This window comes from Rattus rattus, chromosome 6 (assembly GCF_011064425.1).
Source record: "Rattus rattus isolate New Zealand chromosome 6, Rrattus_CSIRO_v1, whole genome shotgun sequence".
Taxonomy (NCBI): Eukaryota; Metazoa; Chordata; class Mammalia; order Rodentia; family Muridae; genus Rattus; species Rattus rattus.
This window is the reverse complement of record NC_046159.1, coordinates 94,513,293-94,535,694: the sequence shown is the minus strand read 5'-3', so window position 1 is coordinate 94,535,694 and position 22,402 is coordinate 94,513,293. Positions and strand designations below refer to the sequence as shown.

Below are 22,402 nucleotides of genomic sequence, written 5' to 3'. Positions count from 1 at the left end.
CCAACAGTCTAGTTCACTGGGGGTTCAGTCTTAGCAGGACCCAGGGCTTCCCCTTCCACTGGTGCTCTTACTAGGATATTCATTGCTACCTATGAGGTCAGAGTCCAGGGTCAGTCCATGTATAGTCTTTGGGTAGTGGCTTAGTCCCTGGAAGCTCTGGTTGGTTGGCGTTGCTGTACATATGGGGTCTCGAGCTCCTTCAAGCTCTTCCAGTTCTTTCTCTGATTCCTTCAACAGGGGTCCTGTTCTCAGTTCAGTGGTTTCCTGCTGGCATACGCCTCTGTATTTGCTGTATTCTGGCTGTGTCTCTCAGGGCGATCTGCATTCACATTTTGATCATCCGTCTTGAGTTTCATTTGTTCTAGGCATCTAGGGTAATTCAAGCATTTGGGCTAATAGCCACTTATCAATGAGTACATACCATGTATGTCTTTCTGTGATTAGGTTAACTCACTCAGGATGATATTTTCCAGTTCCAACCATTTGCCTACAATTTCATAAAGTCATTGTTTTTGATAGCTGAGTAATATTCCATTGTGTAGATGTACCATTTTTCTGTATCCATTCCTCTGTTGAAGGGCATCTGGGTTCTTTCCAGCTTCTGGCTATTATAAATAAGGCTGCGATGAACATAGTGGAGCACGTGTCTTTTTTATATGTTGGGGCATCTTTTGGGTATATGCCCAAGAGAGGTATAGCTGGATCCTCAGGCAGTTCAATGTCCAATTTTCTGAGGAACCTCCAGACTGATTTCCAGAATGGTTGTACCAGTCTGCAATCCCACCAACAACGGAGGAGTGTTCCTCTTTCTCCACATCCTCGCCAGCATTTGCTGTCACCTGAGTTTTTGATCTTAGCCATTCTCACTGGTGTGAGTGAAATCTCAGGGTTGTTTTGATTTGCATTTCCCTTATGACTAAAGATGTTGAACATTTCTTTAGGTGTTTCTCGGCCATTCGGCATTCCTCAGCTGTGAATTCTTTGTTTAGCTCTGAACCCCATTTTTTAATAGGGTTATTTGTCTCCCTGCGGTCTAACTTCTTGAGTTCTTTGTATATTTTGGATATAAGCCCTCTATCTGTTGTAGGATTGGTAAAGATCGGAAAAGTCTATCTTTAACTAAAAAAAAAAAGATAAATCGATGGATGGATGGATGGATGGATGGATGGATGGATGGATGGGTGGATGGACTGACAGACAGACAGATATCTTGCAAGGCTTGGTGGCATAGGCCAGTATTCCCAGTGCTCTGGAAGCCATGGCAGGAGAATCACAAGTTCAAGAACAGCTGAGCTACAGAATGAGTTCAAGGTAACCTGGGAAAATTAGTGGCATCCTGTATAGAAATAAAAACAAAAATAAGATGAGAGATGTGACTCAGTAGTAGAGGACTTACCTAGGGTGCCTTAGGCTCTAGATTCAATGGACAATTTTTATACAGTAAATGAAACCTAAAAAGAAAGGATCTGTGACTGCCCATATTCCTTATAGACTGGTTTGTTTGATTGGTTGGTTGTTAAAATTCGGTTTGGCATATGAAACATAGCAATTAGTAAGATAGATTTCCTTATGGAATTTATGTACAAAATGTAGAAAGTATATGATATGCACATAGAAATATTTGTTTTTTCTTTCTATCCTATGGAATTGCCTCATTTAAATTATTTATAAACTTTTTTTAACAGTACAGTTATGATCCCCTTCCTGGTTTGCCCTCAGACCCTTCCTCATCCCATTCCTCCTCCCTTGTCTCAAGAGGATGTCCCCACCCACCCCTTCCCCACTAGGCCTCCTCATCCCTGGAACCTCAAGTCTCTCCAGGGTAAGGTGCATCTTCCCTCACTGAGGCCAGGTCAGGCAATCCTCTGTAGTATGTGTCAGGGGCCTTGTACCAGCTAGGGTATGCTGCCTGGTGGGTGGCTCAGTGTCTGAGAGATCTCCAGGGTCCAGGTTAGTTGAGACTGCTGGTCTTCTTATGGGGTTGCTCTCCTCCATGACTTCTTCCAGCTTTTCCCTAGTTCAATCACAGGTGTCTCTGGCTTTTGTCTATTGTTTGGGTGTATCTGTGTCTGTCTTGTTCTGCTGCTTGTTGGGCCTCTCTCAAAGGGCAGTCATGCTAGGCTCCTGTCTGTAAGCACACCATAGCATCAATAAATTATGAGATATGTCATTATTACCTCATAGATCTCTGTAGCGGCCCAACGATAAATTCAAGGCCTTGGGAATGTTCCTCTCAAGACTGAACATTAAACCAAAACCTGAAAACTCTCATCACTGCAATTTTATTTGAGTCATTTTCCAACAGATGTTACATCTTACTTTGTGACTGTATTTTAAATACTTTATTTTTTCAATATTCATTAAACCAGTATTTTCTCCTTGTCTCTAATAAGAGCAACATCTGTTTCTTCTTGTTCAATCTAACCAACCACCTCAAGAGTCCTACTTTAAAAATAATATCATTTCAACAACATTGCAGATAGAATGCATTTCATTAACATTTTGTATTTGCATCTGAGACAAGTTTTCTAGCAATTATAACTCGGGGAAATTTTAGAAAAAAATACAAAAAATTTAGTTATTATATGGAAAAATATAAAAACAGAAGCTGGAATATGACTTGACAAACACTGGTTAAAACTTAAAAGTTAAGCCTCACTTGGTAAAAATATTCATATTTTAATACGTAGTTGAATTTGCTTTGTTAATCACTAAGTGACTGGAGACATATACTATAAAGGAGCATCAAATAAAATGATTCAAGAATTAAGTAAAAACTCATACAACACTAGATGAATGGATAGATAGATAGATAGATAGATAGATAGATAGATAGATAGATAGATAGATAGATAGACAGTCAGACAAACAGACAGAAAGACAGATAGGCAGGCAGGCAGGCAGGCAGGCAGATGTGCTATTTAGATTTATGTAGGCTTAAGACAAGTTAAAGTCATTTTGGAAGACAGATCCTCGGTTGAGAAAATTGACTTACCAGATTGGCTTGTGGGCAAGCCTATGTTACATTTTTTTGGTTGATGATTCATGGGTGTGTGTGTGTGTGTGTGTGTGTGTGTCTATGTGTGTGTAGGTAGGTACGTGAGTGGGTATGTGCGCAGATCACTGTGGGCAGTGTCATCCATAGGTAGATGATCCTAGGGTACATAGGAAAGTAGACTGAGTAAACAGTGAAGAGCAAGGCAGTAAGTAGCAGTACCCCATGACTGTGGATCAGCTCCTGCATAAAGGTTTCTACCCTGTTTGAGTTTCTGACCTGACTTCTCTCAGCAGTGGGGTGTAACATCAGAGTTGTAAACTGAAATGAGTCCTTTCATCCCCAAGTGCTTATGAGGATAGTATTTTATGACAGTAACAAAATCCCTAAGATAGTAGGGATCAATCTTGCTGCTTGACAGTCTCATGAATTTATGTATTATCTTCTGATTATGCTTTCTCTGCAACTTCTCTTATCTTCTCCCCATACCTATCAATAACTTCCCATCTCCTCCTAGGATTGTGATATTTATTTTAATTTTGTTTTTTGTTTGTTTTGTTTTATTTTATTTTGTTGTTTTTTAGTTGGATTTTGTGCGTGTGTGTGTGTGTGTGTGTGTGTGTGTGTGTGTGCATATGTGTGTGTCCCATCTAAATCAACTAAGGCAATCATTCCTGAAAATGACTATTGGAATCTTGTGGGATCAATATCTGTTTCCTGAATTAACCAATAGCAAAACATTCATCAATGAGAAGAGGGATCCATGATTCTCCTCCAACTATGCCTAACTGCTGATAGAGACATTGTTTTGTGTTTCTATAGTGGCTGTGAGTTGGTGATTTCAATGGCAATAGTATATATTTTTAAAAGAAAAATTATTTTGGAAAATGTGAGCTCTATTTTCCTTCAGACTTTTCCAAGTTAATCCCAATGAGAAGTTGTGTGGAACTTGGTTCACTTTCAGAACTATTTCACTGTCTGCAGAACTACTTAACACTGAATAAACTAGCTTTAAAAAGGCACATTTTGGGGAGGAGAAAGGAGGCTGATAGTTATGAAGGAGAGATACTGACTTTTGGTGTGTAGTTCAGAATTTGCCTTGACAGCTCTTGACCAGTACACTAGCCAAGTTATATCCAGATACTCTCTCAATTCAGCTCGTTTCTTAACCTTGCACTTTTAATTTATGTGATAGGAAGGTATTTGTTCATAAAAACAAACACATTTCCTTATTTCATAATGAATGATATCTCCTGAAAAAAATGTATAACAACCAAGTTTGAGATTTAGAGATAAAAAGACAAAGCTGAAATGTATTAAGAGCTAATTTTGTGTCAGGTACTATTTCAAATGGTAATTATGTAGACATTTCAAAATGTATGATAGAGCCATATTCTTAGAAGTTTACTGCAATTTGAAAGTATAAGTCCATGGTGCATTAAATACTGCACATCAGAGTTTAGCAGCCCAGCACAGTAAGATGTCTGTCATCTGTCTCATGGGAATACAAATATCTGGGACTTATAGATACTCCCTTTGATAAACTTGATACAGACCAACCTTTGCCAAACATCAGAAGATAAGGAGGTATCACATATTGTAAAGCCAAGAGTAGTTCAGATTTCAGTGCTATTGCTTTTGTTCCATTATATAAAACAAAAAACTCATAAGTTGGACCACCATAAGGCACGGGGCATCTGTGCATTTATTCCTCCCAGCAGCCCTATGAAGAGATTAACTGACAATAAGCACAGTGATCATATGAACAGAAATGAGGCTTGAATCCAGACATCTGACTTAAGAGTTCACATTATTACCTATTATGCTGAGTCTTTTTATAATGAAACTGAGAATCAAACACCCCTGTGTTCATTTCCATCTCAGTCTTTTTATATGTGTGCTAACTATAATAAATACAACACAAACTTAAGGCAGTCCTAAGATAAATAAGCACGTATTACTAGCATGCCTATTTAAACTTTTAATGTTCTATATGAAATGCCTCTAATATTTACTGTGTTTATAGTAATATATAAATAATTTAGGAAGTATTTTTCTGGGCCAGTGAGATGGCTCAGCCTGGAAAACACTAGCTATGCAAGTCGAAGACATGTGTTCAGTTATAATAACTTGAAGGAAAATTAGTTTATCACTAAATAAGCGTTCTGTCTTTATTCTGAAGTATGAGTCTTATACATTAGTTTAGTAAACTGTTATATTCTGAGATAGCTTCATATATATATATATATACTTCTAAGTACTCTTAAAAGTCACTAATACTCTATTTCATTTGAATAAAAATTGCCAAGAAATACTGTTAATTCTGTAGATGCTTTTAAAAGACTCTCTGTCATAGGGCTGAGGAAATATCTCTGGGGTTGACAGTGTTTACTCTTGCAAAGGACCCAGATTCAGTTCTTAGCACCTATCTGGTTGCCTACAACTACCTGATAACTCCAGGCCCAGGGAACTCTTTTCTAACTAATCCCAGAGACTCCTGTATGCACCTTGGATAGACAGACACACATTCACACACACACACACACACACACACACACACACACACACACACACACGTATATCTTTAATAATAAATAGATGAAAAGACTACCCTTCTTTTAAACATAAACAAACTTACATTCCTGTTTTCTAAATGACAGATGGCTCAGGAAAAGAGAAAGGCTAGAACTATCCTAAAGAAAGTTTGTAGAAGTCCTGTAATTTTATTAATCCCTGTTTTATATAAACTTATTTATGCTCACTTGTAGCAGAAAGAAAGGCTATAGATAGAAGGGCACGAGTGAAGTCCATAGCATCCTTTCCACGCTTACTAGGTTGCGGAAAACCAAAATCTAAAATCTAGAAATGCTATGATTTGGAGGACCCAGGTCTGTTTCTTCAGCTGTTTTGTAAACTAACACAGCAGAATCAAGGTCATGGATCTTCTCATTATAAGATGGCAAAGTGAATACAGAGGTCCCTTTATTTATTTCAAGTGTCACACAGTATAAAGCTGATTTAAACAAATAATTGTGAGTAATTTAAAACATGCCCAATGAAAAAAAATTCCAAAAATTTCTCCATCCAACCTGAGCTACAAAAGTTTCATTCAAAATGCCTTTTTAAAAAGTGAAAACATCAATATAAAATTATATTGAAAGACACACTCTATTCCAACACCACAAAAACACATGGGCACAAATGATTGGCAGGTGACATGGATGGTAGCTTGGTTTATTCCCCACCTGAATGATTTAGAAGGCTATCTCTGAGAAAGATTTCCTCTGTAGATGTGATGGAGATAGAAGGGCATATGTGTGGCCATTCGGATTTCAGATGGTCAGGAATTTTTTTTAATTTAATTTTTTTATTAGATATATTTCTTTATTTACATTTCAAATGTTATTCCCTTTCCTGGTTTCCTGTCCATAAGCCCCCCATCCTCTCCCCCTCCCCCATACTGTGTTCACTTCCCCATCCACCCCCTTACCACTGCCCTCCACCCTGCCACCATTCTCCTGCACTGGGGGTCCAACCTTGGCAGGATCAAGGGTTTCCCCTTCCACTGGTGCCCCAACAAGGCTATTCTCTGCTACGTATACAGTTGGAGCCCTGAGTCAGTCCATGTATAGACTTTCGGTAGTGGTTTAGTCCCAGGAAGTTCTGGTTGGTTGGCATTGTTGTTCTTATGGGGTTGCAAATTCCTTCAGCTCTTCCAATCCTTCCTCTAATCGCCCTCCCCCCCCCAAAGCGGGTCCTGTTCTCAGTTCGGTGGTTTGCTGCTAGCATTGACCTCTGATTGGACATGCTCTGGATGTGTCTCTCAGGAGAGATCTATATCTGATTCCATATGCCACATGTGGGGCAGGCTCTGAATGGCCGTTCCTTCAGTCTCTGCTCTAAACTTTGCTTCCATATCCCCTTCTATGGGTATTTTTGTTCCCCCTTTTAAGAAGAAGTGGGAGCATCTGCATTTTGGTCATCCTTCTTCTTGAGCTTCCTGTGGTCTGTGGATATCATCCTGAGTGAGGTAACCGAATAACAGAAAAACATACTTGGCATGCACTCGTTGATAAGTGAATATTAGCCCAAAAGCTCGAATTACCGAAGGTCAGGAACTTTATAAAGGGTTTGTTATGGGTTCTTCTTTTAATTTTTAGTTAACCTCTGCCTTAGGGTTTATAGTACTGTGATAAAATAATACAATTAAAAGCAATTTGGGAGGAAGTGGTTATATCTGGCCTATACTTGCACATTATAGTCTACCATCATAGAAAGTAAGGGCAGGAACTCAAGGTTAGAACCTAGAGACAGGGGAGGGAGACGGGTTAGGGGTTGGCATGGAAACCGGGAAAGGGAATAACATTTGAAATGTAAATAAGAAATACCAATTTAATAAAGATGGAAAAAAATAAGAACCTAGAGACAGGAACTGAAGCAGAAGCCATGGAAGAATGCTGTTTAACAGTGCCTTCCTTTTGGCTCATTCAGTAGGATATATACATATATATATATATATATATATATATATATATATATATATATATATATATATATCCCATATATGGTGGTAAATTCAGTAGGATACATACATACATATATATATATATATATATATATCCCATATATGGTGGTAATAACCACAATGAACTGGACCCTCACACACAATTATTATCAAGAAAATGTTTCACAAGAAAATTGCCTATAGGCTGATTGTAAGAAAACATTTTCTCAATTGTGACTCGCTTTTCTTAGATGACCCTAGCTAATATCAAGTTGACAAAAAAAAAAAAAATACCATCCAGGACAATCGCAAAATAATTACAAATTCTTGAGCAACATAACTAAGGTCCCATTTCAAGCTCTACACTTACCAACTACTGGAAACTTACATTTTATTAAACTCTGTCTCTCTGGTATGTACTGTAGATAATAATATTTAAAGATTTTATGAAGTATAAATGAGTCGAATGAAAGTAAAGTACTCATCAGCATGGTTAGCTCATAGAACTCAGAATAGTATATCTATAAATACTCACATATGCAGAGATCATAAATTGGATTTCTCTCTGGAGAAAACCCTCAGGCTATTACTTTTTATAACATTTGGACAAAGAAAATAGAAAAGAAACAGTATATTTTATTTTGAGCAATTTGGTCATCCTGGCTGCACTGTGAATGAATTTCTTTATATTCAGAAACCCCTTCCTCTCCAAGATCACTGAGGCACAGCTTTTGGTGATTACCAGTAAATGTTCCAAATAATAATTGGAATTAAAATAAATTGAAACCATAGTTTAAACTTAGACATGGAGGGGTTCACAGTCAACAAAGCTCCTGAAGTCTGAGGTCCAATTCCTCTACTCATTATGTTTCTGGAAAAAAATAAAATAGCCTTTTATTTTTAATCTGATTAGAATAATAGGCCTTTTGTTGTGAACAATGCAGGTGGTGATGTCGCACGTTATACTTCAGTTCTGTGGTGCAGTTTTCACAGGAATTTTTCTGAAAAGCCTTTTGATCGTCCATGTAGAACAGTTAAAAATACGTGACTTCTCTGCTTGAATGAATTTGTAGGATTGTGTTTGAATTGGTGATTGTCTATTTGTAATAATCGTGTCCTTGAGACCTGTATCCCCAATCTATATTTCAGGAAAGGATTCAGCAAACTTTAAAGACAAAACCCAAACCAAAAACAAAACCATACAATCTTATAGTTAACTCACATCCCATGCCATTTGTTGCTGGAAGGAAATTCTTAATGTGAAAATACATTCTTTGTGGCATTCATCCTGCAGAAAGACCCAAAGGGACCTAGTGTAGGAGGAAATGTTTCGGATGCACTACTGGTACCTGACAGCTAACTGATTTTAATTTAAGAATAAGTCCACATCTGCATGGTAATTTTGCAGCACTGAGGATTTGTTTACTTTGCTCTTCATGAATATTTGAAAGGCAAGAAAGAAAAGAATTAAAGAATTATTTACCTGTTTCTGTATGGGCAGGTAAACTGTGGGAAAGAGTCTTCTTGCTACAGAAAGAACATGAGTTACCCCCCTTCTTATTTTTGCCCTGAGGAATTGTGACCTATCAGTATCAAAAAAATCATAGTGATCTGTAGGAACTTAGGGACATACACACTATTTTATATTGGTGCATAAACATACAAGGAGAGAGATATAGGACAGGAAAATAGCAAAATCACGAAAGTGGCTCTTTGATAAAATGTTTGCTATGTGGATAGCTGGTCCCAATCCCCTAAGGATTTCCTGAGAGTAGTGACCACTGGCCCTAACATACAGGATTCTTTTAGAAGAAACTTCCATGTTCAAATCATCTGAAGCCATTGCAATGTATAAGGGTTAGTTGAAGCTGGTAGTCAGTGAGGTATGAGAATATGTTTTCTTGAATAACTGAGTAATTGGGATGTCAGTTGTGGATGTTTGGACAAAGCAAATTTCCAAGATGTATTAACATTGAAAGAGACTACTTAACAAGAACAAAATCTCAACAAGACTGATGCCTTATGCTCAGCGTCTGTCCTTACAATATGACAGTCTCTAGCACAGAAGCCATGTTGTACCTGTTGCAGCTCACCACTCAGAGTCATTCAGTTATTTCTTCACACCTAACATATACATGGTACTGTTTGAAATGCCAAGTTTTTAGCAAGCCGATAAAACATTAACAAATCAGAAAGCTTGTATGAAGAAGCAGGGGATGGGGAAGTGTGGCAGTGGCTCAGAGCACTTGCTTTTCTTTTAGAAGACCATGGTACGGTTCCCAGAACCCATGTAGTGGCTCATAACTACTTGTAATTTCATTTCCAGGAAATATGATGCTCATTCCCAGCCTCCCCAGACACTCTACACACATGGTGTATATACATGTAGGCAAAAAAATCATATACTTAGAAGAAACAAACACATCTTTCTTTAAAACTAGAAGAAGGAAAAGAACAGATAAATGAACACAACATAGACTTGATCACTACCAGTTGCATGACAAAACCTAAAATCCTTAAGAGTGATGTCAAGGACATGGAGAAAAGTCATTTTTCACACAGGGTTAGGAAAGGTCTTTATATCAGACACATCTGCGCAGCCTATGGTGAGGGAGGGAAATCACACAGACACCACACAGAAGGCATTCCAGATGGAACGCTTGACACTTCAGTCACCGTGAGACCTTTGCCCAGTGCCGTTATTGAGCCCAAAAGCAACAGAAAATTATCTTAAGAATAATGTCATAAACCTGCTTACGTTCTCAAGAGATGATTAGACCATTTGATGGAAAATTTAGACCATAATGAAAAGAACAGGAACAAGAAAAGCATTGAGGTGGTAATTTAATACTTTACATTGATATCTAGGCATGGACTCCAGTTTTAGTGCAGTACAAGTGGTTGTTTGCATGTGTGTACACTATGAATATTAGATGTCCATGTGTAAATATATTTTTCAAGTGTGACTGTATGTACTCATCTGTGTGCTTAATGTGTTATATATATATATACATATATATGTACTAATTTAAACTATATATTGAATAATTTGAGAATTCTTTCATGCTGATTCCTTAAAAGCAATTTGTTTTGTCCTTCTTTGCAGCAAAATGTGCTCAATATCAATAAATCAAGTGTTTAATCCTGAGGGAATATACGAGATATGACTATTTTACTAGTATTTACTAGTACAATGCTATAGATTTGGGACTATCTTTTAAGTTACAGTAAGATTCAGTTTTTTCCTTTAAAATAGCATTTTATGGATGGTATAAAGCAGCAATTAGTTCATAGTCTTAGCGAAAAGGACCACAGAGTCCATATCTAGGCACTGTGACCATATTATCTACTGCAACTGTTTGTCTCCGTTATTGTTGGGCCACTGACATGCAAAATAGTAGGTTTAAATGTATTCCCATGAAATTGTATATAAACATTACAATTTGGATTTATGAAATTTCCTCCCATCTCTAAAACATACTAAGTTGCATATATACTTTCTTTTTAACTTTTATAAACCACTTAATACAAGGAGAATTCTCAACACATGCTTAATATAAAAACAAGAAGACACAAGCCGGATGTGGCCCACATACTGTGGTTTGCAGACTCCTGGTATTAAATGATTAAAAGCTTAGATCTTTCATCTGTCTTTCATTGATTTACTCTAACTCTAGGTTTAAACATCTTCATTGGTTGGTCTGGTCTTCTCTTTCTTTTGTGAAAAGGAAGTGCATTTTCAAAGACCTCCTCCTAGCAGACTCCTGCATCCAGAAAAGACTAGAACAAAGCCTCAACTTCGCAGTCTTCACAATATCCAGAGTATTGACCTTTTCAAGGTCAAATCAAACCCTCGCACTTCTCTTAGTGTTCTTAGAACTCTCTCCAGATGCTCTGCTCTAGTGTTTGCTCTCTGTCAGCACCTAATTTTCTAATTATTTACAGTAAAATGAACACAAGCTAAACAATGCATGTTGCCTACCTATAGGATGTGTTAAGAAACAGTATAGAATAAATTTGAGAGGTGGGCATTGTGCATTTATTTTATTGCTTTTTTGATGAAATATAACCTACTCAGTTACCATTGCCTGGTATATAAATGATCAGATAATCTTTATTTCCTGTAATCATCAGTGCTTAATTAGCCGGTCCAACTATGCATGGATAAATTTCCTTAGAACTTAATTTCTATAAACTGTATTGTGTAGATGTGACTATTGAAAAAACACATTACATAAAAAATTTTTAAATTATAAAAGTAAGAAGGGATATTAAGTCAGCACTATAAATCTACTTTTATCTCAGAATGGGCTCTAACAAAGCTAGCCAGAAAATAAGTTATTAAATTAATTTTTTTCCCAAATGACTTTATTCAAAACATCCTTTTCCCCAAGTATCTCGACTGCACTCTAATTGTGTTTCTTATAAGATTCTGTTATATTATGATTATTCAATTTGACTCAGGAAAGTGCCATTTAAAATGTTAAGGAAACATCAGAGAATACAAATTAAGAAGTACCATGTTTTTGTAGATGAATATTTATATATGTAATATATGTAAATTCTATATAAACACATAAAATTTTATATATTTATATATTGATATATCAGTATATGTGTCCATATTTATGTAATTAAAAAATATTTGTAAATGTGTGTTTATTGTATATGTTTATATATAATATGTATATATGATTTATTATATTGATGTGCTATAACTATTAATATATTTATGTTATATTTATTATATATTATATATTTTAATATAAATACTTTATACAATATGTTTTATGTATTGTATACATATATTTTATATAAATATATGTGTAAATATATACTACATCATATATACAAATTATATATTATATATAAATATGTATATAACATTTACTTCTAAATACCTAATTCTGTTGATATTTAAAATTTTGTTTGGATTTTTGAGAAATAGCTCAGTGGTTAAAGTACTGTCTTTTTTTTTTTTTTTTTTTTTTTTTTTTTTTTTGGAGCTGGGGACCGAACCCAGGGCCTTGCGCTTCCTAGGCAAGCACTCTACCACTGAGCCAAATCCCCAACCCCTAAAGTACTGTCTTAAAGTTTCTATTACTTTGACAAAACACCATGAAAAAGCAAATTGGGGAGAAAAGGATCTGTCTTACACTTCCATATTACTGCTCATTGTTGAAATAAGACAAGACAGAAAGTCTAAACAGTAGAGAATCCCGGACGCAGGAGTAGATTCAGAGGCCACGGAGGGTTGTTCCTTGCCAGCTTGCTTCACATGGTTTGCTAGCCTGCTTTCTTACAGAACCCAGCACCACCAGCCCAGGGATGGCTGCACCCATTATGGAATGGGCATTCCCCCATTAATCACGATTTGAGAAAATGACTTACAACTGCATTTCAATGAGGCATTTCCTCACATGAGGCTCTTTCCTCTCTAATGTCTGTAAGTTGTGCCAAGCTGCTATGCACAACTAGGCAATGCATTGCGTACCACTCTTGAGGAGTCCCACAGTTCTGTTTCCACAAAGCAAATCAGAGCGTAGCTCACCACTGTCTGTAACTCCACTTGCCTCTGTGGGCATCCTCACTCAGCAGCATGCCGCTGAATATTTAAAAATATTGTGTTTATTCCTATCAAATTGAAACCGTGCACCTTTCAGCCACAGGAATTCCCTGAAATATAGCAGACAAATGGAAATATGTTGAAATTCCAAAGAGACAAGGAATGAAATTGAAATGGATTACTCAAGTAAGGGAGGTAATAGTTTCTGTACATATTCTGTTTTGTATAATTTTATCCAAACATCAAATTAAACTCTATGAAGTTAATATAATTGTGATTTTTTTTCAATGCAAAATACTGTAATGTATAAAAACTGTATTTAAAAGCACCTAATTAGGATATTTTCATTTTCTACCTCCCAGGCTCTGGATTGAATGATGGGCAGTGGCATGAGGTTCGCTTCCTGGCCAAGGAAAACTTCGCAGTCCTCACCATTGATGGAGATGAAGCATCAGCAGTTCGGACCAATAGTCCTCTTCAAGTGAAGACTGGCGAGAAATACTACTTTGGAGGTAGGAATGCCATGATTTAGGTTAGACAACACTTCACAAAAAGAAAAGAAGTTCTCCAAAAGTTCATCAAGTACTTGTATTTAACCCAAGGAACCCAGACAGTCTTAGGACAAAAGAAGCAAAACGCAATGCATTAAAAAGTTAAGGAAATTGGTGATCACAATAATGATAGTAATGTATTAACACCCTATCCTTTGATTCAAATCTTTAAAACATAAAGCTTGGGAGTCTGTTTAATTTCCACCATCTGCTAGGACCAGTGACTTCAACTATAGATTGGGTATTTGTATACAAAGTTCTCCCAAAACTTAAGTCAATGCTCAAATGTCTGTTTATATTCTCTCACGTGCCTCTCGTTACCTGAAATTGTTAGAGCATTTCTACATGAGACCACTTATCTTGTCTGCTTGGTTCCCTGCAATGTTTCCCTAATTATAGAGAACTTCCTGAAATATGGTAAATAGTAAATAAAATTATGAATTAATTAGTAAACTTTGTAAAATAAAAAAGATAAATATTTTATTTTAAATTGTCTGAGAGAGGAACTATATATCCTGGCAGCTGTTGGTTGCTTAATATAAGACCATGTGCTTCCTATGTAGGGAGTTCCATGTGTCGGGAGTTTAGGGAAAAGGATGACTTAGAGAAATAAGCTCTGAGTTTGTCCTGAGTGATTAATCCATATTATTTGTAGGGTATTCCCAGTACATGTTTTAAAGGTTCTCACTGAATATTTGACGGGTCAATGAAAGTAAGACAAGATGCTTTCTGAGTGAAGGAATGAGGATGACTAACATAAACAAAAGCCATTCATTCTTAAAATGGTTTCTCTACAAGTCATATTGAACGCGGCTTTAAGCCAAGAGTTCCCATGGTTGTCATAGTAAATGGATCCTAGTTGTCAGAAGATTCTGACAATCTCTTGTCTGGGATGCCATTGACCATGGATGAGGTCAGCAAAGGCCTATAGTAGTGTCTATCCATGTCAATCTAGGGGATAGACAGCCTGTTGGAGCCTCACATTTATGGTACAGATTACAGGATACAGTGTGCTGTACTTTATTGCTTTATACATCTGTGTTTTCAAAACCCTGTCAGAAGGATCTTGAGTTTCTCTTGGATCTTTAAAGGTTCTGTCTCCAAGATATGCTGCCAGCATAGGGTCATGATGATTTTTTTAATTATGTTCTCAGCAACCGAATCCTTCAAGTGGAGAAAAAAAAGGCATAAAAAAGTTGCAACTCCAAATCTCAGACTTAAGTGCTAGAATTTTAATAAACAGGGGAGGTACTGAGACACTGAAGAACTATAAGCTACATAAGTTGCAAATAATTTTGGAACATATGTTCTCAAGAACAGGATGCAGATGAACCTGAACCCATGCCCATCTTGAAATTCTTCTGAGAGACAGCAGCTACTGAAAAGAGGAGAGGAGGAAGGATGAAAAAGTAATGGTGGTCCTGGTCTCTGAAAGTCCTAAGTACAGGCTTGCAATAAGTTTACCCCCTGGCTATGTAGCAGCACCTTGGCTTTTTCTAGTAGGGTCTCGTTCCCACCTTTCTGTGCCTGCTCAATGGAAATTCAAGGACTGGTCAAGTGCCTGATCGTACTTGTGCTTCTCTTTCTTCAAGTATGAGAATAGGCAAATCACAAAGGAAATTAATCTTTGAAGGTACTTCTTCAGTGAGAGGGTCATGGCTGATTTAGCTGTTTCCTTTTTCTCTCAACTGGAGTTCCTTAACACTTCATTAATTTTAATAATTGAGATAATAATAAAAGAAGCAATTATATTTATTTATCAGCCAATTACTCAAAAATAGGCTTTTAGATATAGGTCAGGGCCCATAGTTATTCAGGTACAGCTTTAAATTTCTAGCATTACTTAGAGTGTTATTTTTTATATCCCTTATGTTTTCATTTGAAAGGAAACAGCTGTAGTAAGAAAATCCCCCTTGGCTCATATTAAAAATGGGAAGTCTAAAGAGCATAGGTTGGGCCTACAGCCCACAAGAAGGTGCCTGATGGAGGAGGTGATACGACAGAACTAGCATGACCTTTTTTAAATTTTTTATTTTTTTTCTTTATTTTTTTATTCACTTTATATCCCACTCACTGCGTGCCTACTGATTACAACCCCCCTATCCTTCCTCCATTCCTCCTCCCCTTCTCGTCTGAGCTGGTGGGGTACCCCCTGGGTATCCTCCTGCACCCTGGTACTTCAAGTCTCTGTGGGGCTAGGCTCTTCCTCTACAACTGAGACCCAACAGGGCAGCCCAGCTAATAGGTTATATCCCTCACACATGGCCTGACTTTTGCAGGATTTGTACTAGTTTGGTTGAATGAAGGTGGATCCATCGATTTAATTTCTAATCTAGATGCACCAGTATACACACGTCTAGCCACCGCCACCTACAGTAGCTGAGGCACATAAAGTGAGTGGCTTTAACCTTCCATATTCTTTTCCTCAAGTTTCATTTCCAAAGACAAGAAGTCCAAGATCAAAATGCTGTGAGGTGAAATATGTTGAGGACTGTCTTCCTGATTTTCAGTCTGTCATTTTCTTATTGCTAAATAGTATGGAGTAATGGCTAGAAGGTCATTGAGAGAACACCAGGATCTCCATGTCACTTCTCATAAGGAAGCTAATTTCATTGTGAGGATTCCACCATCGTGATCTAGTTACCTCTCAAAGACCTATATCGTGGCAGTGGTGGGAATAAGGTTTCCATATATAAATTCAGAGGAGTGCACATAGGTAGTCTGCAACAGTAGATTTTTTATTCCTTGTTGAAATAGACCAGAAGTTAAGCAGTTAGCTAGATAGGTGCACAGATTTGTAAAAACACCAGGAATTGTCCTGCTGGATTTATTTAGGAGGATTGTCCCAGGTCCTGTGCTCCTTACTTATTCATGAAATAACTCCAGCTGCTCTGTGTACATCTGAGTGTCTGAAAGTTTCTCAGGGACCTTACATGTTCCATACATTTGTTGTGTAAATCTTCTAAACCCCGGAGTCCCAGAAACCACTGGGTTTACTGCTCCATTGAACAATATGTGACGAACCAGATAGCATTTAGCTTAGGTCACATATTTTTAGGTCTCTGAAATTTGTTTTCTAGCTCCTTTTTGCCTCACTCCGAAATCATAGGAACAAGAAGTATTTTATAAAATAATATGTTTCAGTGATCTGAAAATGGAAATCTGAATGAAGGAGTTTGTGGTATTTATTATATTCATAGGGCTGCTATAACAAGGTGCCACAACTCAGTGGCCTCAAGCTGCAGTCATTTATTCTCAGTTTTGGATACAAGTAATTTGGAACCAGGAAATGAAGTGTCAGAAGGTTTGTAGTGTCCACAGGATGTAGGGAAGGGGTCTTTGACTCCAATAGCTACTGTCAGTTTTTAGCAAGCATTGGGATTCCTTCTGTGATTGATGGAAACCTTCATGTATTTTTCTATCTTCAAATCCTCTGTGTCTGTGTCTGTGTCTGTGTCTATATTTCCTTCTGATAAGGACACCAGCCACACACAGGCTTAGAGTCCACCTTAGTCACTTTTACCCCATTATCCTCTGGATATTTCTGTGAGAGCACTATTTCCAAATTAAACCACATGCCCAGGCACAGTTTAGAACATTTGCACATCTTTTAGAACAACACAGATAACTCATTATAAGCAATAGATTAATCATGTAAAGCCCTTTGTGTTATTTACACTTTGCTTTACTTTGATCAGAAAAGACAAAACCAAAGGAGAGTTCCATTCCTGCTCATAATGTGAAGACCATTCCAAGCAGGCCAGGTAGTGCTGTAGAGACCTGAGCATTTGGTAGCTGCTGGTTTACAAACAACAACAAAGCAGAGAGAAGATAATAAATATGGTTCACAGATAAACTCAAACTAATAGAAGAAAAACTAGGGCATCATCTCGAACACATGGGCACTGGAAAAAATTTCCTGAACAAAACACCAATGGCTTATGCTCTAAGATCAAGAATCGACAAATGGGATCTCATAAAACTGCAAAGCTTCTGTAAGGCTAAGGACACTGTGGTTAGGACAAAACAGCAACCAACAGATTGGGAAAAGATCTTTACCAATCCTACAACAGATAGAGGCCTTATATCCAAAATATACAAAGAACTCAAGAAGTTAGACCGCAGGGAGACAAATAACCCTATTAAAAAATGGGGTTCAGAACTAAACAAAGAATTCACAGCTGAGGAATACCGAATGGCTGAGAAACACCTAAAGAAATGTTCAACATCTTTAGTCATAAGGGAAATGCAAATCAAAACAACCCTGAGATTTCACCTCACACCAGTGAGAATGGCTAAGATCAAAAACTCAGGTGACAGCAAATGCTGGTGAGGATGTGGAGAAAGAGGAACACTCCTCCATTGTTGGTGGGATTGCAGACTGGTAAAACCATTCTGGAAATCAGTCTGGAGGTTCCTCAGAAAATTGGACATTGAACTACCTGAGGATCCAGCTATACCTGTCTTGGGCATATACCCACAATATGCGCCAACATATAACAAAGACACGTGCTCCACTATGTTCATAGCAGCCTTATTTATAATAGCCAGAAGCTGGAAAGAACCCAGATGCCCTTCAACAGAGGAATGGATACAGAAAATGTGGTACATCTACACAATGGAATATTACTCAGCTATCAAAAACAATGCCTTTATGAAATTCATAGGCAAATGGAGGGAACTGGAAAATATCATCCTGAGTGAGGTAACCCAACCACAGAAAAACACACATGGTATGCACTCATTGATAAGTGGCTATTAAGCCCAAATGCTTGAATTACCCTAGATGCATAGAACACATGAAACTCAAGACAGATGATCAAAATGTGAATGCTTCACTCCTTCTTTAGAAGGGGAACAAGAATACCCTTGGCAGGGAATAGAGAGGCAAAGATTAAAACAGAGACTGAAGTAACACCCATTCAGAGCCTGCCCCACATGTGGCCCATACATATACAGCCACCCAATTAGACAAGATGGATGAAGCAAAGAAGTGCAGGCTGACAGGAGCCAGATGTAGATCTCTCCTGAGAGATACAACCAGAATACAGCAAATACATAGGCGAATGCCAGCAGCAAACCACTGAACTGAGAATAGGACCCCCGTTGAAGGAATCAGAGAAAGAACTGGAAGAACTTGAAGGGGCTCGAGACCCCTTATGAACAACAATGCCAAGCAACCAGAGCTTCCAGGGACTAAGCCACTACCTAAAGACTATACACGGACTGACCCTGGACTCTGACCTCATAGGTAGCAATGAATAGCCTAGTAAGAGCACCAGTGGAAGGGGAAGCCCTTGGTCCTGCTAAGACTGAACCCCCAGTAAAGGTGATCGTTGTGGGGAGGGTGGCAATGGGGGGAAGATGGGGAGGGGAACACCCATAAAGAAGGGGAAGGAGAGGGTTTGGTGGATGTTGGCCTGGAAACCGGGAAAGGGAATAACACTCGAAATGTAAATAAGAAATACTTAAGTTAATAAAAAAAGTAATAAAAATAAATAAATAAATATGGTTCAGCTGTCAATCTCAAAACATGCACATTATAATCCTACTTGTCTTGCAACCCCATTAAGAACAACAATGCCAACCAACCACAGCTCTAAGGGACTAAACCACTACCCAAAGACTATACATGGACTGACCCATGGCTCCAGCTGCATATGTAATAAACGGTGGCCTTGTTGGGCACCAATGGAAGGAGAAGCCCTTGGTCCTGGTAAGGCTGGATTCTAGGGTAGGGAATGTCAGGGGTGGGAAGAGGGGTTGGGGAGGGAACACCCTTATAGAAGAAGGAAGGGGATGAAATAGGGGCTTATGTCTGGGAAACGGGGAAATGGAATAATATTTGAAAAAAAAAACACCTCCAACTTGATTTCCAATAAATAAATAAATAAATAAATAAATAAATAAAAGAATTCTACTTGTAACAGGGACCCAAATGTTTCTCAGCCTCATAAAACAGTACCACTAGCTGGGATTCAAACATTCAAATACATGAATCAGAAGGAAAGAGCAAAGATTAGATGTATTTAAGATTGAGTCAGCAAACAATGAGAACAAAACCAAGCAGTGGGAAAGGGGTCGGAATAAGCCTTCATTGTTTTGCAAGTTTCCTAAACTGGAATTTATATATTGACATTGATTTTTAACAGTAATAAAAAGCTAGTATCATTAAAGAAATTAATATATTAAAGACATTTATTGTAGATTAGTATATTGATGAGAATAAACCACACTGACAAAAGAATGTTCCCAAAATCTGTCTCACACTTCTTTGTTAGCATCCTTCCCACAATAATGCATTGTAATGCTTAGTTTTTGTTGTCAATTTGACCTAGAATTCTGTAGGAAGAGGATAAATGAGAAATGTACATTGGGTTGGCCTATGATCACTTCTGGGAGGGATTATCTAAAGTGAGTTTACTGATGTGGGAGGACTCAGCCCACTATGAGCAGCACCATTCTCTATGCAGGAGATACTGAACTATATAAGAACAGAGAAATCAAGATAAAAATAAGCAAACAAACAAGCATATAGCCACTTATTTCTCTGTGTCTGTGGCTATAATGTGCTAACTTTGTGAAATATCTGCTTTAACTCCCTATGATGATGAACTGTTACCTGGAACTGTAAGCTGAAGTAAATCCCCATTCTCCTCTGAGTTGGTTTTCTTCAGGGTATTTTATCGCAGAAACAGAAATGATTCTAGGATACACATAATTACAAATAAATTGAGGTTTTGAGATGGTTCAGTGGGTAAAGCACTTAATGTATGAGCATGAGGACCAGAGACTAGATCCTCAGAAGCCATACAAAAGTCTAGTAACCTTGATGACTGACTTATAATTTCATCATGCTCAGATGGTAGAAATCCCAAAGCAAACTGGCATGCCAAATTAGTCAATTCACAAGATCTAGCTATACTGAGAAAATCTGTCTCAATCAAATAAGAAAAAGAATGTTTGAGGAAGATTCTCAACATCAACCTCTGACATTCCACATGCGCATACATACATATATGTGTGGTGCACATATATATGCTCAGAAACATAAACATGCATGCACAGCAATAAACAGACACATGTATAATTGAGTCACCCTGATGTTATATTACATGTGTACAGTTATATAATAATCATCAATTACCATGTATATCAAGAAAGAATGCTTCAGGGAACTCCCTTGGTACCATGGGCTTTATTAGCACCAAGAAATTTTCCCACGTTTACAGGTAAGTGCTAGACAAGTTTGCAGGGTTACATTTGAAGGGTTCTCTTAGGAAATACCTTCAAAACAAATATGGGGACTGTCCTGAGAATTTAAGTCCTTCAACTGGATCGATGTTTCATTTTCTCTTTGCTGGTTGCAATAATACTCAGTAGATTTAATTTTTTTCTAAGCCTGCATTTCCAAATCCTTAGACTTTGCTTTCAAATATGCTTTGAATTTAACTTTCTATTATAGAACTGAGATCTACTTTCATTCATTTATATCTAGAGGGATTACAGTTCTGGGTATAGCTAAGAGCTTACAGATGATGCTTCAAATATCACGTGACTAAAGAAATGACAGTACCTTTATCCTCACACAATTGATATTGGCCCCCAACTCTAATGGCTCCATGTGTTATACACTTTAAGGTTATCACTTTGCATCACGTCTGTAATTGTCTTAATAATGAATATCTACTCTAACCTTCATGGACAAGAACCTCTACTTGCGATCTGAAGGGATTTCACCTGATTAAACAAGGTATTCTTTTCTTAAAGCCAATGAATCATAAACACTGAGCACTCTGGTATTCCAGAATGTTTTCAGAGCCACACACTGGTTAGTATATTGCATTCTATCTTTTGAAATATTCAGACTTCTTCTGTTCTCACTGATGAGATTCTGCAGTGTAAATAGGTATTTTTTCCTCACTTTTAAAAATGCATTTCAAACTCTCTCCCTGCCTTATCAGGACAAGGAAATACTTATTTTCCCCAATCAGGTATAAATGGACGTTTAATTATTTATTTATTTGTTGTTGCTGCTATTGTTGCTTCTCATTTTTTATTGTATGCAAAAATAAAATGACAAAGAAGAGGGGAAAAGCTGGAAACCAAAATCAAGTATGTTAACATCAATAGTCCTCATGTTTCTGCTTAAAGAAGAGAGAGTATTCAGTATCTAGCCAAAGGTTCACTAGAGTTTCTTTTATAGCTCTCAGAAGTAAAATTTGATTAGCCCTGTGACCTGTCCTAATTATAATCACAATTATTGGAATAATCTACACACTTTGCCTTTTTCTGGCCCTTTCTACCATCTTGCATTAGGAATATTAAGATGTGTGACAAACTAGTATGTAGGCTTCAAAGAAAAGAATCATTGAATTACAAAAGCTTTCAAGTATTAGTTTGACCCTGTTTTCAGAGAACGTTGACAGTTGCTTTCTTCTTTTTTTTAAATATCTGTTTAGCTACTGAGAAATCACTAGCCTGAAAGAACACAGCATTTTCAGTCTGGAATTAATATAGAAAATCATAATGACATCTGAGTTAAGGTATTTTTTGCATACAACTTTTGAAAAAAAAATTTTTTAATAACTAAATGCCTCTTAAGTAGGAAAACAAAACTGACCAAATTTGAAAACTCTGATTATTTATGTTTGGTGCAGTAGCACATATGTTAAATGATTACTTGGAAAACATAAGTATTTCATGTTTATTAATCATTCTGTACAGTTGATGCTAAAATGCTCCCTACTCTACCACTCAAAGAGATATATTATTGTTTATTTTTA

At 37.3% G+C, this 22,402-nt stretch overlaps 1 protein-coding gene across 1 annotated transcript in view; it reads left to right on the top strand.

Moving 5' to 3' along the window:
* The window catches only part of Cntnap2 (contactin associated protein 2), a 2,154,251-nt gene that overhangs the window by 1,083,070 nt on the left and 1,048,779 nt on the right, over positions 1–22,402 (top strand). Inside the window, exon 10 of the mRNA XM_032907255.1 lies at positions 13,428–13,577. Within this exon, the coding sequence (XP_032763146.1) occupies positions 13,428–13,577 (150 nt within the window). The remainder of the gene's footprint in view (positions 1–13,427; positions 13,578–22,402) is intronic.